This window comes from Pseudophryne corroboree, chromosome 10, assembly GCF_028390025.1.
Source record: "Pseudophryne corroboree isolate aPseCor3 chromosome 10, aPseCor3.hap2, whole genome shotgun sequence".
NCBI classification, from domain to species: domain Eukaryota; kingdom Metazoa; phylum Chordata; class Amphibia; order Anura; family Myobatrachidae; genus Pseudophryne; species Pseudophryne corroboree.
Genome location: NC_086453.1, coordinates 26534332 through 26557486, shown reverse-complemented (window position 1 = coordinate 26557486; position 23155 = coordinate 26534332). Strand labels below are relative to the sequence as shown.

General features: G+C 44.0%; 1 protein-coding gene and 1 pseudogene across 5 annotated transcripts in view; both read right to left on the bottom strand.

The window, feature by feature from the left end:
• Positions 1 to 715: 715 nt before the first annotated feature.
• LOC134967592 (5S ribosomal RNA) lies at positions 716 to 834 on the bottom strand (annotated as a pseudogene).
• A 12335-nt stretch (positions 835 to 13169) lies between these two features.
• LOC134965863 (uncharacterized) overlaps positions 13170 to 23155 on the bottom strand; it is a 153485-nt gene continuing 143499 nt past the window's right edge. For all 5 annotated transcript variants that reach the window (XM_063942252.1, XM_063942250.1, XM_063942251.1 and 2 more), the window contains 2 exons: positions 16524 to 16586; positions 13170 to 13563 (listed from right to left, as the gene is read on the bottom strand). In XM_063942252.1, the coding sequence (XP_063798322.1) occupies positions 13190 to 13563; positions 16524 to 16586 (437 nt within the window). In that variant the 3' untranslated portion in view covers positions 13170 to 13189. The remainder of the gene's footprint in view (positions 13564 to 16523; positions 16587 to 23155) is intronic.

The window sequence follows — 23155 nt, the reverse complement described above, 5'->3', positions numbered from 1 at the left end:
AGAATTAACAGAATTATAATCCAGGCCCTTCAATTAGCATGATTTACTAAGCAGATCTGCTTACATTTACCAAATCAAAATGTAAAAACACAACTGAGGGAGACTTGTGACAATAACGTCATCTTCAGTCTACCCTACTCCTGCTCTGCCTTTCCTACATGCTGACAGGCAGATTAAAGTTGCAAAAGAAAAAAGAGAGACTCTGTGTTGGGGCACGCTTGAAAAAAACTAAAACTTAACTTTTAATCAAAGTAAGATAAAATTATGGTACACAGATAAACACACATGTAATATATACTGTATAATATTTAAGGAGAAAATCAAATGATTCTCACTTAAAAAATAATAATTAGGAGTGACAGTGCTCCAATTGCTAATTACGGTGACAGTGACACCAGAGATGAAAATATTTAGAATTTAATTTCCGCATAAAATAATAAATTCTTTAACATCTGGTACATAGGCAATGGATATCAAGAATTCTTAACCAATTTTACGTTCATCCACCAATGCCTATTGTAATGGTGTGTCCTGGTATCGGTTAATCTGCTTATTACTAAATTTTTGATCAGCAAATGCAGTGTGCAAAAAGCTCTAAATGAGTGCAGGATCAGAAAAAATGGTTGAAATAAGAAGAAGGGAATGTAGGTATGAAATTGGTAAGGGTCAAAGGTTGCTCCAAACACATCTGCTTTTCACATGAATACAGAGGTATTTATTACTGCACCTAATATTCCCTAGAAGTCTCCCATCTAGGTACTAATCAGGCTATTCACTGCTTAGCTTCCAAGATCAGGCGAGATTGGGCGTAACCAGTGAAATATGGCAGTAATATCACATAGATTGTGAATGAGAGAGTGTACGGTTAATGGCACATACCAGATAGAGTACTTCTGCTGTCCATTATTGCGCACAGTCTCTCTGATACTTTTAGCATTGCAGAGAAGATATTAGACTGGCGTCAGGATGAGAGGGTACTGAAAAAGCAAGATATAGGAAACATATAGGTTCAGGGCCCGTCTTCTGCTGTCCACTGTCATATAAATGAATATAGCAGACAGTGGATGAGAGAGGCGGGTTATCTGAGCCTATTGAAAATTGGTGTGAAATTACACAGATATCTTAAAGTTTCTTATAAAGATGCAGCATTTGAATTCAGATATTGTATATTCTTAGTCCTAATAGTAGTGATGATGCCCCTAGGATGCTACAAAAACAGATTATTGGAGATATCTCAAAAACAAATATAGTGAATATGATTTATATTTCAATGATTAAAATATAAGAATGGGAGAGAAAGCACATCAAGAGGCCTTAGATGCCTCAACCATGTAAAAAGTAGGTAGCAGATTTAGCAAATATTAAGGGGGTAATTCCAAGTTGATCGCAGCAGGAATTCTGTTAGCAACTGGGCAAAACCATGTGCACTGCAGGGGAGGCAGATATAACATGTGCAGAGAGAGTTAGATTTGGGTGGGCTGTGTTCAATCTGCAATCTAATTTGCAGTGTAAAAATAAAGCAGCCAGTATTTACCCTGCACAGAAATAAAATAACCCACCAAATCTAACTCTCTCTGCACATGTTATATCTGCCACACCTGCAGTGCACATGGTTTTGCCCAACTGCTAAAACATTTCCTGCTGCGATCAACTTGGAATTACCCCCTAAATCATTAGATGACAAAAAAGATTATTTTAAATCAATTATACGATACCAGGAGGTGGGTGGACATAACCGTGCACTGTTCAGCACCACTTAACACAGACGGCCGTTTCACCTGAAGGTGGCTTGTTCACTGTGTGAGGTAGTGGTGGAAGACAGTCTATTTAAGGCAAAAAGGGGGGTGGGCTCAAGATTAGAGCCAATCACAGGAAGGAGGAAGTAGACTGTGTGGTGTCAATGAAACATCCTGCGCATCACTTCTGGTTACAAAAACCCGGAAGTGATGTCTTATCTGGTTATGTACAGGGCCTATCTATAATTAGAAATGCTGACAGGCAGAGCAGAGACTGAAAGTCAGGTTCTGTGATTAGTCTGTGTCTAAATAGATGACAGGCCGATCAAAGAGAAAGGAGGCTTGCTGGATGGGTCTGGTGGAAGCCTGGGTCCTCTGCAACCCCCTCCCCCGAAGATACTTACATTGGTTTGGAAAGCGGGTCCCTCCACCTTAGAAGCATCATCATCCCAGTGACAACTACAGGAAGATGGCGCCAGACTGTGCCAGAGTCTTTGCTCTCTAGCGCACATGTGCCGTCTTCCCGATTATCACTGGGAAGATGGTGATGGCCATGAAGGGACCCACTTCCTAGATCAAGCAAGTTAAGATGCCTCCCCCTCCCCTGCATGCCCCACCACCTGTTCTGAACAGCACCCCCCTGTGGAGCGTCACAGTCCTGCAATTACTTTTTTTATTTTTTTATGTATTTTTTTCTAGGGGACATGGACACGGCCCCTATTAGACATTGCCCCCATGCAGTACAGGGTTGGCACTGCTCTCTACAGTTCCCTGGGCAAAGGAAGGGCAACTTGATAAAGCTAGCAGGAGCATGCCGGGATTAAAAATGTAAATCACAATTTAGGACATTTCTCGGTTTGGTTGGATATTATCGCAGGTTCATTCGAGATTTCGCCGCTAGAGCGGCTCCACTAACCGAATGTCTTAAAAAACTAGTTCCAGAGAAGATAACGTGGTCTAAACCAGTGGAAACTGCTTGGCAGGATTTAAGGCGAGCTTTGTGTACTGAGTCTGTCTTGCAAGCTCCTGACTTTAAAAAGCAATTTGTGTTACAAACGGAAGCCTCTGAGACAGGATTAGGTCAGTCCTATCCAAGTCCATTAAATGGGCAGTTGAGTCATTAAGGTATTATTTGTTGGGACAAGAGTTTTTGTTGGTCATAGACCACGCACCCTTACAGTGGATGCATATAAACAAAGAGGTGAATGCTCGTGAGACCCGTTGGTTTTTGGCTTTACAGTCATTTAAGTTTGAGGTGAGGCATCGTCCAGGGAAACAGCACCTCAATGCCGATGCACTTTCCAGGAGGTTTGTAGTTCCTGTTCTTCCAAACAACCCTATGGTGAAGCTAGGGGAGGAGGAAGAAGGCAAGGTAGATGACCTCTGGAAGGTAGTGGAAGGCTGTGTACCTGAGCGGATGACACAGGTAGGGGTGGGCGAGGCAGAGAGCTCGCCTGAAAATAGTGTAGCTTCACCAGGGTGGTTGAAGCTAAGGGGGGAGGAGTGTGGCAGAGACAGCAGTTTTCCATGTGAAAGTAATGTGGAGGATCCAGACCAGGTTTTGGAAGCAGTAGCAGAATCCCAGGTGTGCGATCAGCAGCACCTGGGATTTCCTGATATAAGGGTTTCCACTTTCCAGGACAGAGTCGCCTTGCTCTCGACGGTGGAATAGCTACCCGAGTGATAGGCCGGGGTGTGTGTGTTAGACTAGAGACCACTGGAGCCTATCAAGAGTCTGCTATGCTGAGGGTGCCTGTATGCTACTGCCTGTAATACCAACTGTATATGGACATAACTTGCTATGTGGTGACCTGCTGTGCAAAATAAACACCGAAAGTGTTCATCTGAGTCCCCGTGTGTGTGATCATTGTCACAATATATACAGTGTAACCCACCTTTTTTCCTGAAAGGAATGGGTTTAACAAAAATGTGCCTCCACCCAAGCAATGAGTGTAATGGGTTAGTTGGATTGTACCTAGCTAGCTTGGGATAGCTAAGATGACCTTTGAACTGTAGGAACACAATATAGTCATCCTTTTCCTACCTGAAGTCTCTTGTTTTGTTCAATGGGGTCAGGTAACTTCTTCGCCAAAGAATACACTTCAATGGGTAAGTATTGGTTTGTTTTATAATGTCAGTTTAATATACACCTATTACACTATATAACATCAGCTTATTAACTATTCCTATCCTTGGTTCAAATGTAGAAATCAGTACCACTGGAAATGATTGCGTAATACTCCTTAAACAATTATATATATGTATTTACTAATTATAATACCCTTGCATGCACAACCCAAAAAATCGTAATATTTTCCACCTATAGTCAGAAGGACTATAGACCCGGGATTTGGATGTATGAAAAAACATGGTACCGTTGGGGCCCTTTCTATACCTGTGCAGAGAGCAATGTAACTTGACTTGAGTCATTCAGACGAAACTGCAAAAGTTAGTCAAGCTTGCACAAGAGATGGTGACGTCTATGAGATATGACAGTTCCTCAAAGTGATGTATTTGTATCCATTATAAACAGATAAAGGTGCTACCAGCTGCCGGGTTGGCGATCTACCCACTGATGTCTATTAGGCAGAAGTCCCTTAAGTGGCGTACCACTGTCTGGTCACTGAGGATAATAGCTTAAGCAGATGGCATAAATTGAGAGTCTTTCCCTACTCAGTTCACTGGTATGTTAGTGGTTTTGCCATATTATTTAAGGAATAAGCTGTGAATTAATCTCAGCACTAGGGTGAGGTGCACTTCACCGCTATAACTCCCCCAGTACTGGTAAGTTTTTCCCTGCTGGTGCGTGCCAGTGGCCTTTCACTCCCCTTTTGAGTTGCACTCTTCTTCTGTACTTTAATTTAATATAACCTCTAGTGCTGTAAGTCTCGTATGACTATGTTAATACAGCTTTAGACTAAGTACACTTCCCATTTTGGCAATTAGTTTTGCGGCACTGGGCCAAACTGCCCCAACTCACTGCTACTGGGATGTAATTATGAAGTTTATAATGCAGAATATGTAGATAATTCCAGCTAAAGAAGTAATAGCCGCCTTTCTGTCGGTGTTAAACTCTGTCCTTTCACCTCACAGTCTAAATGCCATGGATAGCTTCAATGAACCAGGCGCTGCTATCCTCCTCATGTAATCAATTATTTATAATGCTACCAATTCCTCCTCTCTGTAGATACTGATAGCCGCCAGTCAGTTTATGCAGCGCTAACCAGGAGCTGCCTCTCGCTTCCTGTGGTTCAATATCAGGCTACAGCTGACGACTAGTACCACCCAGGTACCCACCTATCACCACTCATAAACACTCACAGGGCTGGAGTTGCTGGGTACTCAATGATGCTCATCTTCCCGCCTCTCCTCTCTGTCAACTCTGCCTCCAGATGCGCTCAGCTTCCTGCACAGCCAGATCAGTACAGCCACGATCACGCCTCCCGATACTATTCACCACCGTTATCAATCCTCCCACCGGTAAATATGGCTCCAAACCATTAAGGGGGCTGTATACTTCTGGGACCACCGATCTTTATGCTGCTACTCCTCTCCCTCTCAGTCTGCCGCACGTTCCTCTAACTGTCTACCTACCAAAATGCCTGCGCCTCCAGCTGTATGTTGTGCATGTGCTGCTTCTGGAGGTTTCTCTCACACCACCCATCAATGAAAGCATCTATATTAACACCTTTTATCAGAGCAATATGCACATATATCTGTATAGCACATAATATATTTATTTTACTGTTAAACATTTATGTTAAAATAAATGGACAGTTCAGTTTTGTCTACAATACATTTCTTAAGTAATGTATAAGGTAGTATATAGCCCAAGTATAAAGCCCATAGAGCAATGGCGGATCCAGCAGGGGGCGATCAGGGCGATCGCTCCCTGTAACACACAGTCCAAGCCCCACCCACTTACTGATCCTGATCAATGACAGTCGGCATTTTGTCGAGTGAGGGAGAAGTGGATCCTGATCCCCAGAGCGTCGTACAGAACTAGATTCCTCCATGCTACAAGTCACTGGTGCCCTCCTTCTCTGCTTACTCTCAGCCTATACTCCCGGGGAAGTGGGAGAAGACAAGGCCCATCCCCCCAACAGTACGCAGATGCCCGGGAACTTTTCTCCGTGTCAGGCTGTTCAGGCGTACTAATCTCCGTTGGTGCGAGGAGGAGAAGGGAGAGGCTCTTTTCCCGCACCCCTTCTCTCTACATGTTCAGAATATACTCTCTAGACCGCCGCCGAAGTGAGTGACGTCCTTCCGCACAGGTAATCTTTGCAGGGACTGGGAGGAAGTGGGCATTGGAGCATGGCCTTGCCACTGCGGTGGTCAGGCTGTTGCTGCATACTGCGGTGGCGCGGGGAATCTGTGTCTCGGGCTGGGATCACAGGCTGCGCTAGGCCACTGTTGCTAGAAGCATTACTATGTTATCAGTAACTATTTACCTGATACCAACCTCTTATCTAGACACATACATGACATCATGTACAGTACATTACACATGTGGCAGGCTCCAGTACACGTGTATTCCTCATGTAACCACCAGTGATGGGACATAGGATACAGCACAGATACACCATTACACTGACAGCACAAGTGTGGGAGAGCCCTGCTTAAAGGGTCGGACTTGGCAAGGGAGTCACCTTGGCACATGAGTTGTGAATGAAAGGAAAGGATTAATGTCCTGACTCCTGTAGGTGGACAGTTACCTCTTGATGTAGTTTCTGCCATACAGGATCTGTTGCAGCAAGGTCATCAGGGCAAATGCACAGATGAAGATAAAGAATAAAATTCTGTTCCCCAGCAGGTCCCTGCTGGAGGAGGGGTCCGCGTACCCCATGCCCAGGATACACCCCAAAATGCCAGTGAGAGAGATTATAATGTCTCTGAAGCTGTTTATTTATTTATTGCATGGATGCAGGGGGAAGATGCCCTTGTTATTACCCCTGCTGGATCTGCCACTGATCACAGGAGGCAACCTGACTGGCCGCTGCCTGCTCCACAGCCGGCTCTGCCTTCCCCACCCTCTTTGTGACCTTTGTGTCTAACTGAGTTCACTGAATATCATAGTACACTAAACATCAACCCTAACCCAACCCTCATCCCAAACATCTCCCTTACCATAACACCTAACCCTAATATCCTATCCAAAGCCGCTGAGAACATTTAACCCTAACCCCTAAACCAACCCTCATACCGTAACCCCATCCCCTAAGCCAATACTAATACCCTAACCACATACCCTAAAATAACCCTAATACCCTAGCCCAAACCACTACACTAACCCTAAAGGGCAGACTGGACGGGCCATTTGTTTCTTATCTGTCATCAAATTCTATGCTTCTAGGACGATGAAATCTGAAGGCTCTAAATATGTCTATGCGCCATTTTCAGCAGCAGAGTCTAGATCCACCACTGCTTCAAAAGGGTATGTGCGGACTGAGAGGCGTGATAAGAAGTGGCGGCTCCAGAGGAGAGGGTGCAGCTCAGTTCAAATGTCAAATAGGAGATCCGCACCAACTGCCATTTCTAACTGACTCACTGGCAGTGGGTGTGGCTCCCCTATTTAAATTTTGAACTGAGCTGCAGCCCCACCTCTGGAGCTGTCCCTGGTGATAAGGGGATGCGGGGGGCAGTAATGGATGTATAGTGAGGAGTGAATGACATCACATTACTGTAGGCAAGGGTTAAATGTAAATTGTTTGTGTCTATCTATCGATCTATTATTATTTAAATATATATAACTGGAGAGCGAAATAGGAGAAGTGGTAAAGACATCGACCTTCTTCATGGAAGTCGATGCAAATAACTTCATTCCTTTATCCAGTTGTCTCCACCCTATCTGGATAGATGGAGTTCCATACTCCCAGTTTCTCAGATTAAGGAAAAATTGCAGTATATTTAGTGGATTTTTGACACAAGCAGAAGTTCTTAAGGACAGATTTCTGGTACGGGGTTACAATCAGGTTAAGGTAGAAGAGCCCTACAGAGAGCAAATAATATGGACAGAGCTAGTCTTCTATTTAAGGATACAACATCAAAAAATATGAGAGATACAAAATGTAAACCCTTCATAAGGGTGTGTACACACGGTGAGATCCTTGCTATGTTCGATTTTGACTATGCGATTTCCCTTGAACTCCCCCAGAGCCCAGATAGCACAGATTTTACAGATTTTGACTATCTGTACCTGAGATTTTGTCTATGTACGTTTTTGAGTAAGTGCCAATTATGACTATACTCTGTGCTAGATTGTACACTAGATAGTCAAGATTGACTTGCCTGCACAGTCTATCTAGCCTTATGATACCGACCCCACGGGAGAGCGCATCGGGATCGAATCTGTATTGCAAGCTGCCTAACACCATGAGATATGCACTAACTTTTCATAAGATCTCACAGATTTTTCTCACCGTGGGGGTAATTCCAAGTTGATCGCAGCAGGAATTTAGTTAGCAATTGGGCAAAACCATGTGCACTGCAGGAGAGGCAGATTTAACATGTGCAGAGAGAGTTAGATTTGGGTGGGGTGTGTTCAATCTGCAATCTAATTTGCAGTGTAAAAATAAAGCAGCCAGTATTTACCCTGCACAGAAATAAAATAACCCACCCAAATCTATCTCTTTCTGCACATGTTAAATCTGCCTCCCCTGCAGTGCACATGGTTTTGCCCAATTGCTAACTAAATTCCTGCTGCGATCAACTTGGAATTACCCCCAGTGTGTACACACCCTAACTCAGTTCAACAAGGAGAATTGTCTAATCACCAACATTTTGGATAAGCATTGGTCAATCTTATTGAAAGACTCCATACTTGGACCAGCACTACCACAAAGACCACAAGTAGTATTCAAAAGGGCTAGTAATCTGAAAAATATTCTAGCTCCTAGTGTATTATGGTCCTAAAAAAAAAGCCGCACAGCCAGATAGCAGCTCCTCTTTTTTTGAAAAAAAGCATGGGATGTTTCCCCTGCAATCGCTGCTATGCTGCAAATTAATGGAAAAAAACTTATTTTTCTTGGGTATATGAAAATGGGTTCAAGTATATTCTAAAAGAAAGGGTGAATTGCAACAGTGAATTTGTAATTTATAGAAAAACATGTAGCTGCAATTTAATGTATGTGGGTAAAACCAAAAAGAATGTCAAACTTACAATACAGGAGCACCTACGAAGTATAAAAAATAATGTTACGAATCACAGCCTACCACGACATTTTTCAGAGTCACATGGCTCTAATCCCAAAGATTTTAAATTCACCATTTCAGAAGTGGTCAAATTAGGACCAAGAAGAGGAGATAGAGAACGTGTACTCTCCAGAAGAGAATCTTTTTGGATTTTCACTTTAAATACTCTCTCCCCTAAAGGTCTTAATGAAAGTATCATTCTGGTAAAACCAAGCATTATTAAAGAGCAGATTTATACAATATCATCACTAAGTATAAATATTGGATTCTTTTGTCTAGCAAGCCTATCAAGTAGTTAGTTTAGATTCAATAAGTTTAATCACCAACTTTATTATTGTAATCACGAAATAAATAGTTATATAGGGGTAAGAGCATAAGAGGGACATTCTCTACTGTTTTCATTTTATACTATCACAAGTTCGTTTACTAGGGGTGTAATTCCTCTTCTACTCACAGTGTCAGCAAAAAATACTATGGCCAGATGAGTCATAGTTATACACTATAAATTAATTCGCACAAAATATAGTATATATTAACATAAGTAAATATTTCAATAATAGAAAGAAGAAATCATGTAATAAATTAGATTAGTTAATTAAGGCTTAAGGTAGTATATATAACATCTATCTATTAGTTAGGGTGTCTGTCCATAAAAATGAAATTGATCCAAACACATTGAGATTATCATGTGAAGATTGCTTCTATAGTTTATGGTGGGTTGTATATATCTGTGTCTCTTGTAAACTGAGATAGCCATTTACGTAACTTTTTCTAGTGTATTCATTTGTTTAACATTATTCACTGTCACATTGAAGTCTGTAAAATTACAGCCCTGAAAAACAAATATATTACGAATTTAGCTCTGGGGAAACGCATGCACTTCCTGTTTGCACTTCCTGTTCCATATAACACAGGGATTTCCTATGAAAATCCCTTGGAGTGTATTATCACATGTTTTTTATAACAAGTAAATTTAGAGCAATGACGAGCCATCCCTCTATGACGCGGTGCCACCAACTGATGGGCTTGCAGGTCAGGCCGGGCTCGGGAGGCGGTGCTGGCAGCCAGGGTCTCTGACACGAGCGACGCCAGAGACACGAAGGCACGGCATGCCGACGGAGTCCTGGACACAGTCGTAACCCTTGTCTGAGAAGGGGGAGCGTCGCGGATAGGGGGGCGTCAACCACTACTGCACTGCATTCTAATATAACTAATAAGACTAAACATGTGATGTACCTTGGACATGTGATACGTTTCAGGTGGAACGCATACCGGGTTAAAGAGTTTTAATCCGCTGTAGGCAATTCTCGCCTCTTTTAGACCTATAATTATGAGTTTTTGTTACAGCTTTTCACACACTATTATCTACGAGTGATTAGATAAATTAAAGGTGGAAATTCAGAACAAATTAATCCAGTTTATACCTATTCTTAAACTTTTAAGCACAATTTAAATCTCAATGATTAAAGGAAGTGATGTAATCACTGAGGTAGCTTGAATAGCAGCCAGGGTGAGAAGCATTTCATTCTGAGACTTCCACACACATGGTTGCTGATGAGAAAAACTCTCTGGCTGAGTTAGCAATTTATTGCAGTTATGTTTGTGCTTAAGGGCGGCAGTTAAAGTATTTAATACATCTTTATGGAGGTCTTTTGACTTTAAATACACGTGACGTAGTAATTGATTGAATGTTTCTCATTTTAAGATACAACTGTGAGTCCTTTTGGGAAGTTTCAGTGTCTCTAAATAATTATTGATCTTTTATTCCGGGTAAACCTTTTTGGTATGTATTTTTAGATTTTATTGATGTGAACTGCAATGGCTGATACACCTCATGCTAACCAGTCAATAATCCCCTTTTTTGTAGATACATCTATTTATAACAAAAATTCATTCCAGTACTATTTATGGGTATAAAAACTATTTAGTACGTTTAGGTATGTGCCTTTGGAGTTTTTCCCCTCTATTTATATAGACTTTTCAGTAAAATATATGTTACATACCCTATTTTCCATCTCTGCTAGGTGGCCTTAAGAATATAGATGGAAGGGCATTAACCCCTTTTTTAAAGAAGGCTTGAATATAAGCCATTTTCCGGAAGTTATTCTTTTAAACATGAGATGAGCTCATTTGCATACACAGGTATTAATTTTTATTCATTAATAATTCTTCAGAGTCCCCTGTTAGGAACACATTTTTATGAGAAAAAAATCTGTGTTCCTTTTTATTTAGGTTTTTTATAAGTCTTCTCATGCAGAAATTCTGAAGTAACCTTTGTTCCTACTGTTTTTGGTAGGTACTTATTTACCAATTAAGTTCTTTATCATATCTGGTTGTTTAGCTGACAACTAAGGAAATTCTTTTGTACCCCCCAAACAAGTTACCCCTGATGAAGTCAAGTAGACGAAACGCGTTGGATTTTTCATCCAAGAGTCAGTAAACAAGTCTGTGAAGACACTCCCTTTTGAGCTCACACCTTGTAAAGGTGAGGGAGTATCTAGGTCATTATCACTCACTGGACACTTTCTCATTGATTTAATCATTCAAGTTATATGCACAATACTTTTGTAAAAATCTTTTGTAAAAAATGTCTTAAATGGATATGTTGGAATTGTCATATTAAATTAATATTTATTCTAAATGGCCTTGGGTCTCTTGTTTGGGTGACTTTCTGGTGAGGGGTTATCCACTGCAGGACCCCAGAAAATGCCATTCTCCAGTGTACAGGACACATCCACTTGGGCCTCCTTGGAAGAATCTTTGTTACTTTTATTCATTCAATATAGCGCACTCAGGAATTGTGTTTTTTGTTATATGTATTTTTGAGATTCGGCAATGGAGATCTCTCCTGTAGTGCTGCTTCCTCTTTGAGCGCAAGATAAGGATATTGTCGTTTTTATATATATATATATATATATATATATATATAGATAGATATAGATAGATATGGTGTAGACCTAATTCTGCACTTTATCAAAGCTCAACCCCAAAACGTATTCTTTGTTAGATAGAGTACACAAATAGAATACAAAGAATGGAATGTCCAAGGGAGCTGTAATACAATGTTGTTTATTATAGGATTCCCTCCAAATTGTGACCACAATTACTTAAAAACTTCAGTTTATTCACATATTAACATTGAACAATGAACCACAGTGGATACAATTACTGCGTCAATGTCATATGACTAATACATCCACATAAAACGACAGACATCAAAGCCATAGGTGGTAAGATATATATACAGTTTCTTAATCCAATGAAATTTCTCAATCAATAGATGTCTGATGATCTCGTATCCGTACTAAACCCAACGCGTTTCGTCTGAATGGACTTCATCAGGGGTTCATCTCTAGATAGCAAATGTATGGATGGTATGAATAATTATACAAATCAAACTATTGTGGTCACATCATAAATTGGTAGTTGTATACATACCAAATGGATCTGAAGAACTCTATGGTGTATATGACCAACCCTTTATGTATAAAACACTGATAAAGAATAAAACAATAAATGATGCATACTGTAAAAGTTCTTCATACACTTCCCAGATGTAATAACAGGTTGCTGCTTATCCATTAGTATACCTATCTGTTTGATCTGTCAAAAGTGGTATAGAAACATTGGAGATGGGACATAAATTCTGTTTATTTTTTAAAATTTGTTGAAAATGGGAGTGGAAGAACTGTAAGTGGGAGGAGTAAGAGTAGAGAGGGGAGGAGTCAGTATTAATTCTTAAACCGCCCTCCCCCCCCCCTTCCTAAAAGTAAAGTCTAGATCCACCACTGCCACAGAGTGACTACAACAGCATACCTCCCAACATTCTTGCACGGGAATTCAGGACTTCTGCACGGTGCCAGCACCTGATAGGGGATGTGGCCTATGGTAAAGGGGGCCTTGCTTTGTGGGGATATCATGAACGCAAGCCACGCCTCCCATTTTCATCACTGTGAGGGCATGCCCAGCTCTGTGTGAGCTGCTGGCATGCCGCCAGTCCCTCTGTCTCCCGTGAATAGATGCTGTGCTATGCAGAGTAGTGATTGACAGGGAGTCTCCCAGCTGTCCCCCACACACACACATACACCCACTACAGGACACTGTGGCCCACGGGTGAGACTGTGCCCAAAAATGGGAGTGTCCTGGGACAGTTGGGAGGTAGGTATACAGTAAGGTGACTTTGTAAGCGGAAGTGTTGATAGAACACAGAGGTTAGGAAGACACAGACCTTGGACTCCCATCTTTTCAGTTATCTTTATTGATCATTGAGGACAATCCTCATACAGCACACAGGCTGGTTCGTCATTCAGACGCGCATACCCGTCCTTACAGACGCAGCCTGATTCGCTTTCTTTTGGGCAAACTATTCCTATGTGTAAATGGAATTTGACATTCATGCAGGTTGTTTCACACATGCTTCCGTAGCTTGCGTACGTTGTGTTCCCACAGCAGAAGTCACACTTTGCCTTTTCCACACAGATTCCTCTGGCATCCTGGTAAAACCCTTCCTTGCAGAAACAGCCGGCCTCACACACTTCTGCACACACACCAGGATCATTGTAATTGCTGCAGGTTATAGGACAGATTGTTCCACATTCGTTATATTCTTGGTTGTGGCCACAGTCCTCCTGTGTTTCTGTAAAAATAAAATAGAATAACAGCAGAAGTTAATAGGGTTTTATAGACCAGATACTACATCTTATATATAGATGTGCACACAATAGGATTACAAGACAGCTAGGGGAATATATACTTATTAGGGGAAGGGAAACAATGGCATCTCTACTGAATGATGACCTCTAAAGGCCCATACACACTGGGCGATTTTGGCCTCAAAATCGATCATTTTTGCCGTTTTGAATGATTTTGAGGTCAAAGTCGCCCAGTGTGTATGGCCCAGGGACTGACGACTGGCGATGATGCGTGCTCCTGCATCATCGCCAGCGAGGTGGTCCGTCAGCTGGGATAACCAGCATACTTGAAGATGATGGTTCATTTTCCAGCCATCATCGCTCAGTGTGTACGGCCGCGAGCGATGATGGCTGTAAGACGAACTGTCTTCTGGCCGGTGGACCGGCCCTGCTCCGTGCCCAAGCCCCACCTGCTAGATGCCGCTGTCCGCCCGCTCTCTCCAGCGCCCACTCCTTCCATTTATACACATTACGGCAGCAGTCCCCATTTATACATATGGCAGCAGTCCCCATTTATACACATTACAGCAGCAGTAACCCTTTTTACACACATTACGCAGCAGTCCCCCTTTTTACACACATAAGGTCAGCAGTCCTTTTTACGGGTTCACTACGATATGCCGGCGGTCGAGCTCCTGGCGACCAGCATACCGGCACCTGGAGCCCATCAGCTGGCTTACCGACAGTGTGGCAAGCGCAAATGAGCCCCTTGCGGGCTCGCTGCACTCGCCACGCTACGGGAACGGTGGCGCGCTTACACACTATTTTATTCTCCCTCCAGGGGGGTCATGGACCCCCACGAGGGAGAATAAGTGTCGGTAAGCCGGCTGTCGGGATCCCGGCGCCAGTATACTGTGCGCCGGGATCCCGTCAGTCGGCATACTGAAGACCACCCCTTCTTACACACATTACGGCAGCAGTGTCTCCCTTTTTGCACACATTATGGCAGCAGTCCCCTTTTTACACACATAACGACATCAGTCCCCCTTTTTACACACATTATGGCAGCAGTCCCCCTTTTTACACACATTACGGCAGCAGTCCCCTTTTTACACACATTACAGCAGCAGCCCCCCTTTTTACAAACATGATGGCAGCAGGCCCCCTTTTTACACACATTACGGTTGCAGGCCCCCTTTTTACACACATTACGGTAGCAGGTCCCCTTTTTCACCTTACGGCGGCAGTCCCCCTTTTTACAATGGCCCACGCTCCCACCCTTGGAATTCAAACCTAGCCCATTATGTAAATAGACTTTCTAATGAAAGATTTTCAGCAAATTTTCATCTCCTGAATATCTCTTGCTCTTTGGGGCAATAGCTCAGTGTGTATGCACTACTTTGGGTAAAAGATATATCTTTCAGAGATGTTGTCAAAGTCTTTTGAAATGAAAATCTACTTGTGTGTATGGACCTTAAGATCATACATACCAGCACCCAGAGCCGGCCCTAACCAATATGATGCCCTAGGCAAGATTTCGGCTGGTGCCCCCTAGCACCACCGCTGGTTCCGCCTCTGACCTTGCACCATCACCCCCTCATCCATAGCAGTCCTTATTTTGGTGTTTGTACCCCCTATATTTTAAAAAGAAACAGTTCGCACATTTGGCACACAGCCCGAAAAGGGGTGTTTTTTTGCTGGCCACAAAACAGTAACCCCAATTCCAATTGCGCCACACAGTACTGCAACTTTATTCACATTTGATCATGAGATAGTGTCCATAATTCATATTACATCCCACAGTAGTATTACTTTACCTTATAAACATTACTCCTCACAGTAGAGCCCCTTATTCACATTACATCACACTGAATTGCTCCTTATTCACATTACACCACACCCTATTGCTCTTTATTCACATTAGACTACACAGTAGTGCCCTTTCTATACGCAAAGCCACATAGTAGAGTACCTTATACACATAATGCCACACATTAGTAATGCATTTATACACATAATTCCACACAGTAATGCCCCTTACACATTATTAATGTCCTTATAAACAAAATGCGCCTTACACATTATGACAACCATTATTAATGCCCTTTTACACATAATGTCCCTTACATATATGCCACACATTATTAATGCCCTTATACACATATTGACACACATAGTGCCCCCTACACATTTGCTGCACATTATTAGTGCCCCTATACACAATGACTCACATACAGTAGTACCGTTACACATATGCCGCACATTATTAATGCCCTTATACACATAATGACACACATAGTGCCCCTTACACATATGTTACACATTATGAATTTTTTTTTTACATGACACACATAATGCTCCTTACACATATTCCGAACACTACTGCACAACCAACCCACTCACATGCACACAGCACTCACACTGCCACTAACACTGTGACTTCTGCCTCTGCTTGGATACAGATGTGTACTCATAAATATTGCCTCAATGCTAACGTCGGGCACCTTTTTATTTAATGAAAATGCATCTTATTTACATTGCTATGTGGCTAGGATGCACAAGCAGCTTCTACTGATTAAAATGATATGCAGCATGCCTATATATTGTGTGAGACTGTGGCTGTATCTGCATACGAAATGCTACACACAGAATATATGCATGCCGCATATCATTTTAATCAGCAGAAGCTGCTGATGCCCCTAGGCATGTCAAATGCCCTATGCAATTGCCTAGTTTGCCTATGCCTATGGCCGGCTCTGCTAGCACCATCCACAAAACTGGGCAAAGTAATCTAACAAGAATATGTGTGTACAGTCACCTCATAGTAATTACATTAGACAAATACACTGAGGAAAATAGAAACCACACAGTTCATAGACTCTATAAGGATGCAAAGCCTTGATAACAGAACAGTAAAGACTTGATAATAGGACAGTAAATTAGCATTATTGTGCATATTACTTACTGGAATCAATAGGAGCTGCAGGAGTCACTGTATCTTGAGTATATAGTTGCTCGAAGGACACACCTGGAAAGCAGAAAGTTTATATCAGATATTAATAGAATCAGGGTACCCGATATTCTGAGAACTGTGATAACTGATTTACTATGAGCATAGGCGTGCGCAGGGGGGGTGCCTGGTGCGCACAGGCACCCCTAATGTGCGGCAACCTGATCTCACATGCCTAATGCAGCGATCGCTGAGCAGGCTGATTACTGTCCCCTCTGCATTGCACCCTGTCAGGACTGCATTACTGAACGGATGCCTGGGTTAATCAAGGGTGCCACTGACACTGGGTTTCAAACTCCGGCTCCACCTCAATGTACAAAAACAGCGTGATGTGATGTGATGACATCATGCTGCTCGCACGCCCACCTGTCACACGCCCACCTCTCTCCTTCTATTCTATGCCAACGCCAGACACTGATGAGGATCAGCATGCAGCCAGCGTTCCTTTTAGGAAGACAAATTCAATTCTGGCAGGCGGTCGGCAGCAGCTTTGACACATAACGTGTTTTTCCAGCAGCAGCAGTACTAGTCTGTTACTGTCAGTGTCAGTGAGTGACTGCAGCTTGCAGGGGAAAGAGAGGGGGAGCCAGACCAGGCTGAGGAAGTGCAGTGTAATTGCAATGAGTGCCATCAGGGGTGTTTGTTTGGTGCACACCACAACATCTGACAATGCATCTGCATTATTAGGATTGGTACAAGGGTGGATATTTTATATTGCGTTGACCGTCAATAGAGGGTGCAAGACACGCCCAAAAGGCGGTGCTAGGCACACCCCTCCAAGAGAGCACCCCCTACTAAAATGTGCTGCGCACGCCTATGACTATGAGGTCTGTACTTTATAAGCACTAAGTCAGACTGCTCTATTCTCATTCGCTTTCCCCTTCATCTACAAAGTATGAGGTGTTTGTGTGACAGGGACCGAATAACACCCCACGGGGCCAGAGGCAAGATATAGTTTGGGGGCAATTCTTGTTGTTGGTATATATCACACTATTTACTGTATATCTCCTACTCATGCTGATATCACACCAGATACACACTGATCCCTATACACAGGTCACACTGATATCACACACCTGAAACACACTGATCCCTATACACAGTCACACTGATATCACACACCTGATACACACTGATCCCTATACACAGTCACACTGATATCACACACCTGATACACACTGATCACTATACACAGGTCACACTGATATCACACACCTGATACACACTGATCCCTATACACAGGTTACACTGATATCACACACCTGATACACACTGATCACTATACACAGTCACACTGATATCACACACCTGATACACACTGATCCCTGTACACAGGTCACACTGATATCACACACCTGGTACACACTGATCCCTATACACAGTCACACTGATATCACACACCTGATACACACTGATCCCTATACACAGGTCACACTGATATCACACACCTGATACACACTGATCCCTATACACAGGTTACACTGATATCACACACCAGATAAACACTGATCACTATACACAGGTCACACTGATATCACACACCTGATACACACTGATCCCTATACACAGTCACACTGATATCACACACCTGATACACACTGATCACTATACACAGGTTACACTGATATCACACACCTGATACACACTGATCCCTATACACAGTCACACTGATATCACACACCTGATACACACTGATCCCTATACACAGGTCACACTGATATCACACACCTGATACACACTGATCCCTATACACAGTCACACTGATATCACACACCAGATACACACTGATCACTATACACAGGTCACACTGATATCACACACCAGATACACACTGATCCCTATACACAGTCACACTGATATCACACACCTGATACACCCTGATCTCTATACACAGTCACACTGATATCACACACCTGATACACACTGATCCCTATACACAGTCACACTGATATCACACACCTGATACACACTGATCCCTATACACAGTCACACTGATATCACACACCTGATACACACTGATCCCTATACACAGTCACACTGATATCACACACCAGATACACACTGATCATTATACACAGGTCACACTGATATCACACACCTGATACACACTGATCCCTATACACAGGTCACACTGATATCACACACCAGATACACACTGATCTTATACACAGGTCACACTGATATCACACACCAGATACACACTGATCACTATTCACAGGTCACACTGATATCACACACCAGATACACACTGATCCCTATACACAGGTCACACTGATATCACACACCTGATACACACTGATCACTATACACAGGTCACACTGATATCACATACCTGATACACACTAATCACTATACACAGGTCACACTGATATCACACACCAGATACACACTGATCCCTATACACAGGTCACACTGATATCACACACCAGATACACACTGATCACTATACACAGTCACACTGATATCACACACCAGATACACACTGATCCCTATACACAGTCACACTGATATCACACACCTGATACACACTGATCATTATACACAGGTCACACTGATATCACACACCTGATACACACTGATCACTATACACAGGTCACACTGATATCACACACCTGATACACACTGATCCCTATACACAGGTCACACTGATATCACACACCCATACCTCCCAACTTTCTTATAAGATGAAGAGGGACACACGTGCGGCTTCACCGCGCGTGCTCCCAAAAAGGGGGCGTGGACTATAGAAAGGGGTCATGGCTTCACGGGAGGGCCCATGATAGCGAGCCATGACCCCTTTTTTGTCACTGAGGGGGCATACCCAGTGCTCTGTGAGCTGCTGGCATGCCCCCTCTCCCTCTGTCTCCACTGAATACACACTGTGCGCATGCACACAGCGGCTATTCTCCGCTGCTCTGCTAATCAGAGGAGTGAGTGCAGAAGCCTCCCAACTGCCCCCCCTCACCGCTGGATACTGCGGCCTGCTGGTGGGACAGCGGGACAGTCCCCAAAAAATGGGACTGTCCAGCAAAAATCGGGAGAGTTGGGAGGTATGGACACCTGACACACACTGATCCCTATACACAGGTCACACCGATATCACACACCTGATACACACTGATCACTATACACAGGTCACACTGATATCACACACCAGATACACACCGATCCCTATACACAGGTCACACTGATATCACACACCAGATACACACTGATCCCTATACACAGGTCACACTGATATCACACACCTGATACAAACTTATCACTATACACAGGTCACACTGATATAATAAGAATTTACTTACCGATAATTCTATTTCTCGGAGTCCGTAGTGGATGCTGGGGTTCCTGAAAGGACCATGGGGAATAGCGGCTCCGCAGGAGACAGGGCACAAAAAGTAAAGCTTTAGGATCAGGTGGTGTGCACTGGCTCCTCCCCCTATGACCCTCCTCCAAGCCTCAGTTAGGATACTGTGCCCGGACGAGCGTACACAATAAGGAAGGATTTTGAATCCCGGGTAAGACTCATACCAGCCACACCAATCACACTGTACAACCTGTGATCTGAACCCAGTTAACAGTATGATAACAGCGGAGCCTCTGAAAAGATGGCTCACAACAATAATAACCCGATTTTTGTAACTATGTACAAGTATTGCAGATAATCCGCACTTGGGATGGGCGCCCAGCATCCACTACGGACTCCGAGAAATAGAATTATCGGTAAGTAAATTCTTATTTTCTCTATCGTCCTAGTGGATGCTGGGGTTCCTGAAAGGACCATGGGGATAATACCAAAGCTCCCAAACGGGCGGGAGAGTGCGGATGACTCTGCAGCACCGAATGAGAGAACTCCAGGTCCTCCTTAGCCAGGGTATCAAATTTGTAGGATTTTACCAACGTGTTTGCCCCTGACTAAATAGCCGCTCGGCAAAGTTGTAAAGCCGAGACCCCTCGGGCAGCCGCCCAAGATAAGCCCACCTTCCTTGTGGAATGGGCATTTACATATTTTGGCTGTGGCAGGCCTGCCACAGAATGTGCAAGCTGAATTGTATTACACATCCAACTAGCAATAGTCTGCTTAGAAGCAAGAGCACCCAGTTTGTTGGGTGCATACAGGATAACAGCAAGTCAGTTTTCCTGACTCCAGCCGTCCTGGAACCTATATTTACAGGGCCCTGACAACATCTAGCAACCTGGAGTCCTCCAAGTCCCTAGTAGGCGCAAGGCACCAAAATAAGCTGGTTCAGGTGAAACACTGACACCACCTTAGGGAGAGAACTGGGGACGAGTCCGCAGCTCTGCCCTGTCCAAATGGACAACCAGATATGGGCTTTTTTGAGAAAAAAAACACCAATTTGACACTCGCCTGGTCCAGGCCAGGGCCAAGAGCATGGTCACTTTTCATGTGAGATGCTTCAAATCCACAGATTTGACTGGTTTTAAACCAATGTGATTTGAGGAATCCCAGAACTACGTTGAGATCCCACAGTGCCACTGGAGGCACAAAAGGGGGTTGTATATGCAATACTCCCTTGACAAACTTCTGGACTTCAGGAACTGAAGCCACTTCTTTCTGGAAGAAAATCGACAGGGCCGAAATTTGAACCTTAATGGACCCCAATTTGAGGCCCATAGACACTCCCGTTTGCAGGAAATGCAGGAATCGACCGAGTTGAAATTTCTTCGTGGGGCCTTTCTGGCCTCACACCACGCAACATATTTTTGCCACATGTGGTGATAATGTTGTGCGGTCACCTCCTTTCTGGCTTTGACCAGGGTAGGAATGACCTCTTCCGGAATGCCTTTTTCCCTTAGGATCCGGCGTTCCACCGCCATGCCGTCAAACGCAGCTGCGGTAAGTCTTGGAACAGACATGGTACTTGCTGAAACAAGTCCCTTCTTAGCGGCAGAGGCCACAAGTCCTCTGTGAGCATCTCTTGAAGTTCCGGGTACCAAATCCTTCTTGGCCAATCCGGAGCCATGAGTATAGTTCTTACTCCTCTACGTCTTATAAGTCTCAGTACCTTAGGTATGAGAAGCAGAGGATGGAACACATACACCGACTGGTACATCCATGGTGTTACCAGAACGTCCACAGCTATTGCCTGAGGGTCTCTTAACCTGGCGCAATACCTGTCCCGTTTTTTGTTCAGACGGGACGCCATCATGTCCACCTTTGGTATTTCCCAACGGTTTACAATCATGTGGAAAACTTCCCGATGAAGTTTCCATTCTGCCGGGTGGAGGTCGTGCCTGCTGAGGAAGTCTGCTTCCCAGTTTCCATTCCCGGAATGAAACACTGCTGACAGTGCTATCACATGATTTTCCGCCCAGCGAAAAGTCCTTGCAGTTTTTGCCATTGCCCTCCTGCTTCTTGTGCCGCCCTGTCTATTTACGTGGGCGACTGCCGTGATGTTTTTCCCACTGGATCAATACCGGCTGACCTTGAAGCAGAGGTCTTGCTAAGCTTAGAGTATTATAAATTTACCCTTAGCTCCAGTATATTTATGTGGAGAAAAGTCTCCAGACTTGATCACACTCCCTGGAAATTTTTTCCTTGTGTGACTGCTCCCCAGCCTCTCGGGCTGGCCTCCGTGGTCACCAGCATCCAATCCTGAATGCCGAATCTGCGGCCCTCTAGAAGATGAGCACTCTGTAACCACCACAGGAGAGACACCCTTGTCCTTGGATATAGGGTTATCCTGTTATGATTCCCGTACTCCAGACCAGAAGAGATCTTATGGCAGAGGTCTGAGTACTGGGAAGATATGCTGGTTGTGGGAGCAGGAGAGCCTAGTAACCCCTGGCGCCCTAACTCCGTTGTCTCGCCCGTGTTATCAGAAATCCCTTGCGAGACTATGGTTGCTTGAGCCCATGGCAGCCGCGTTCGAAGGGCGGATTATGTCTGCCCAACCCCGATGCCCCCGCAGGTCTTAATGGGAGACAAAGGGAAATCCAAGACAGGGTGATAACAAGGGGCCCTCTGACTAAGCAACCAGGCCAGGGGTTACAAGCTAACTAACTTTAACCAAAGGTATGTGCGGACTAGCCGCCAGGGAAAAGGACAACCAAAGAACCACTGATCCGTTACTCCTATCCAGCACCGCTGGATACCAGAGTGGATCTGTGGGAGCGGAATCCTCCGCAAAAGCTCCAGAACACAAATTAACTAAATAATAAACAGTAAGCGGACAAGCCGCAACACACGGCTGAGCCGCGACTCACGAACACCACAGGATGTTAAAGGTGCTCGGTCAGACTCCAGGAATAGATGGCAAACTTCCGAGTACAGGATCTCTGAGGACAGGAACAACCGGATTGAGCAGGACTGGAAACTCTCTGTAGCAGACACAGGCAAACAGGAAGCTATCACCGGCGTCTGTAAGAAGTCCTGAGGGTGCCTTTATTCAGGAACCCTCCAATCAAGATCCAGACAGGGTAATCAATGGAAATGCCGTGCAGCTTGCATGCTGCACGGCCAGCACATAATCAGGTAATTTAGGACAGACCCAGCAACGGGGAACGCGGCTGAACGTGGCGTCCCCGTTGCTAAGGTCAGAGCGGCTCTGTGCGCCCGGCGTCTA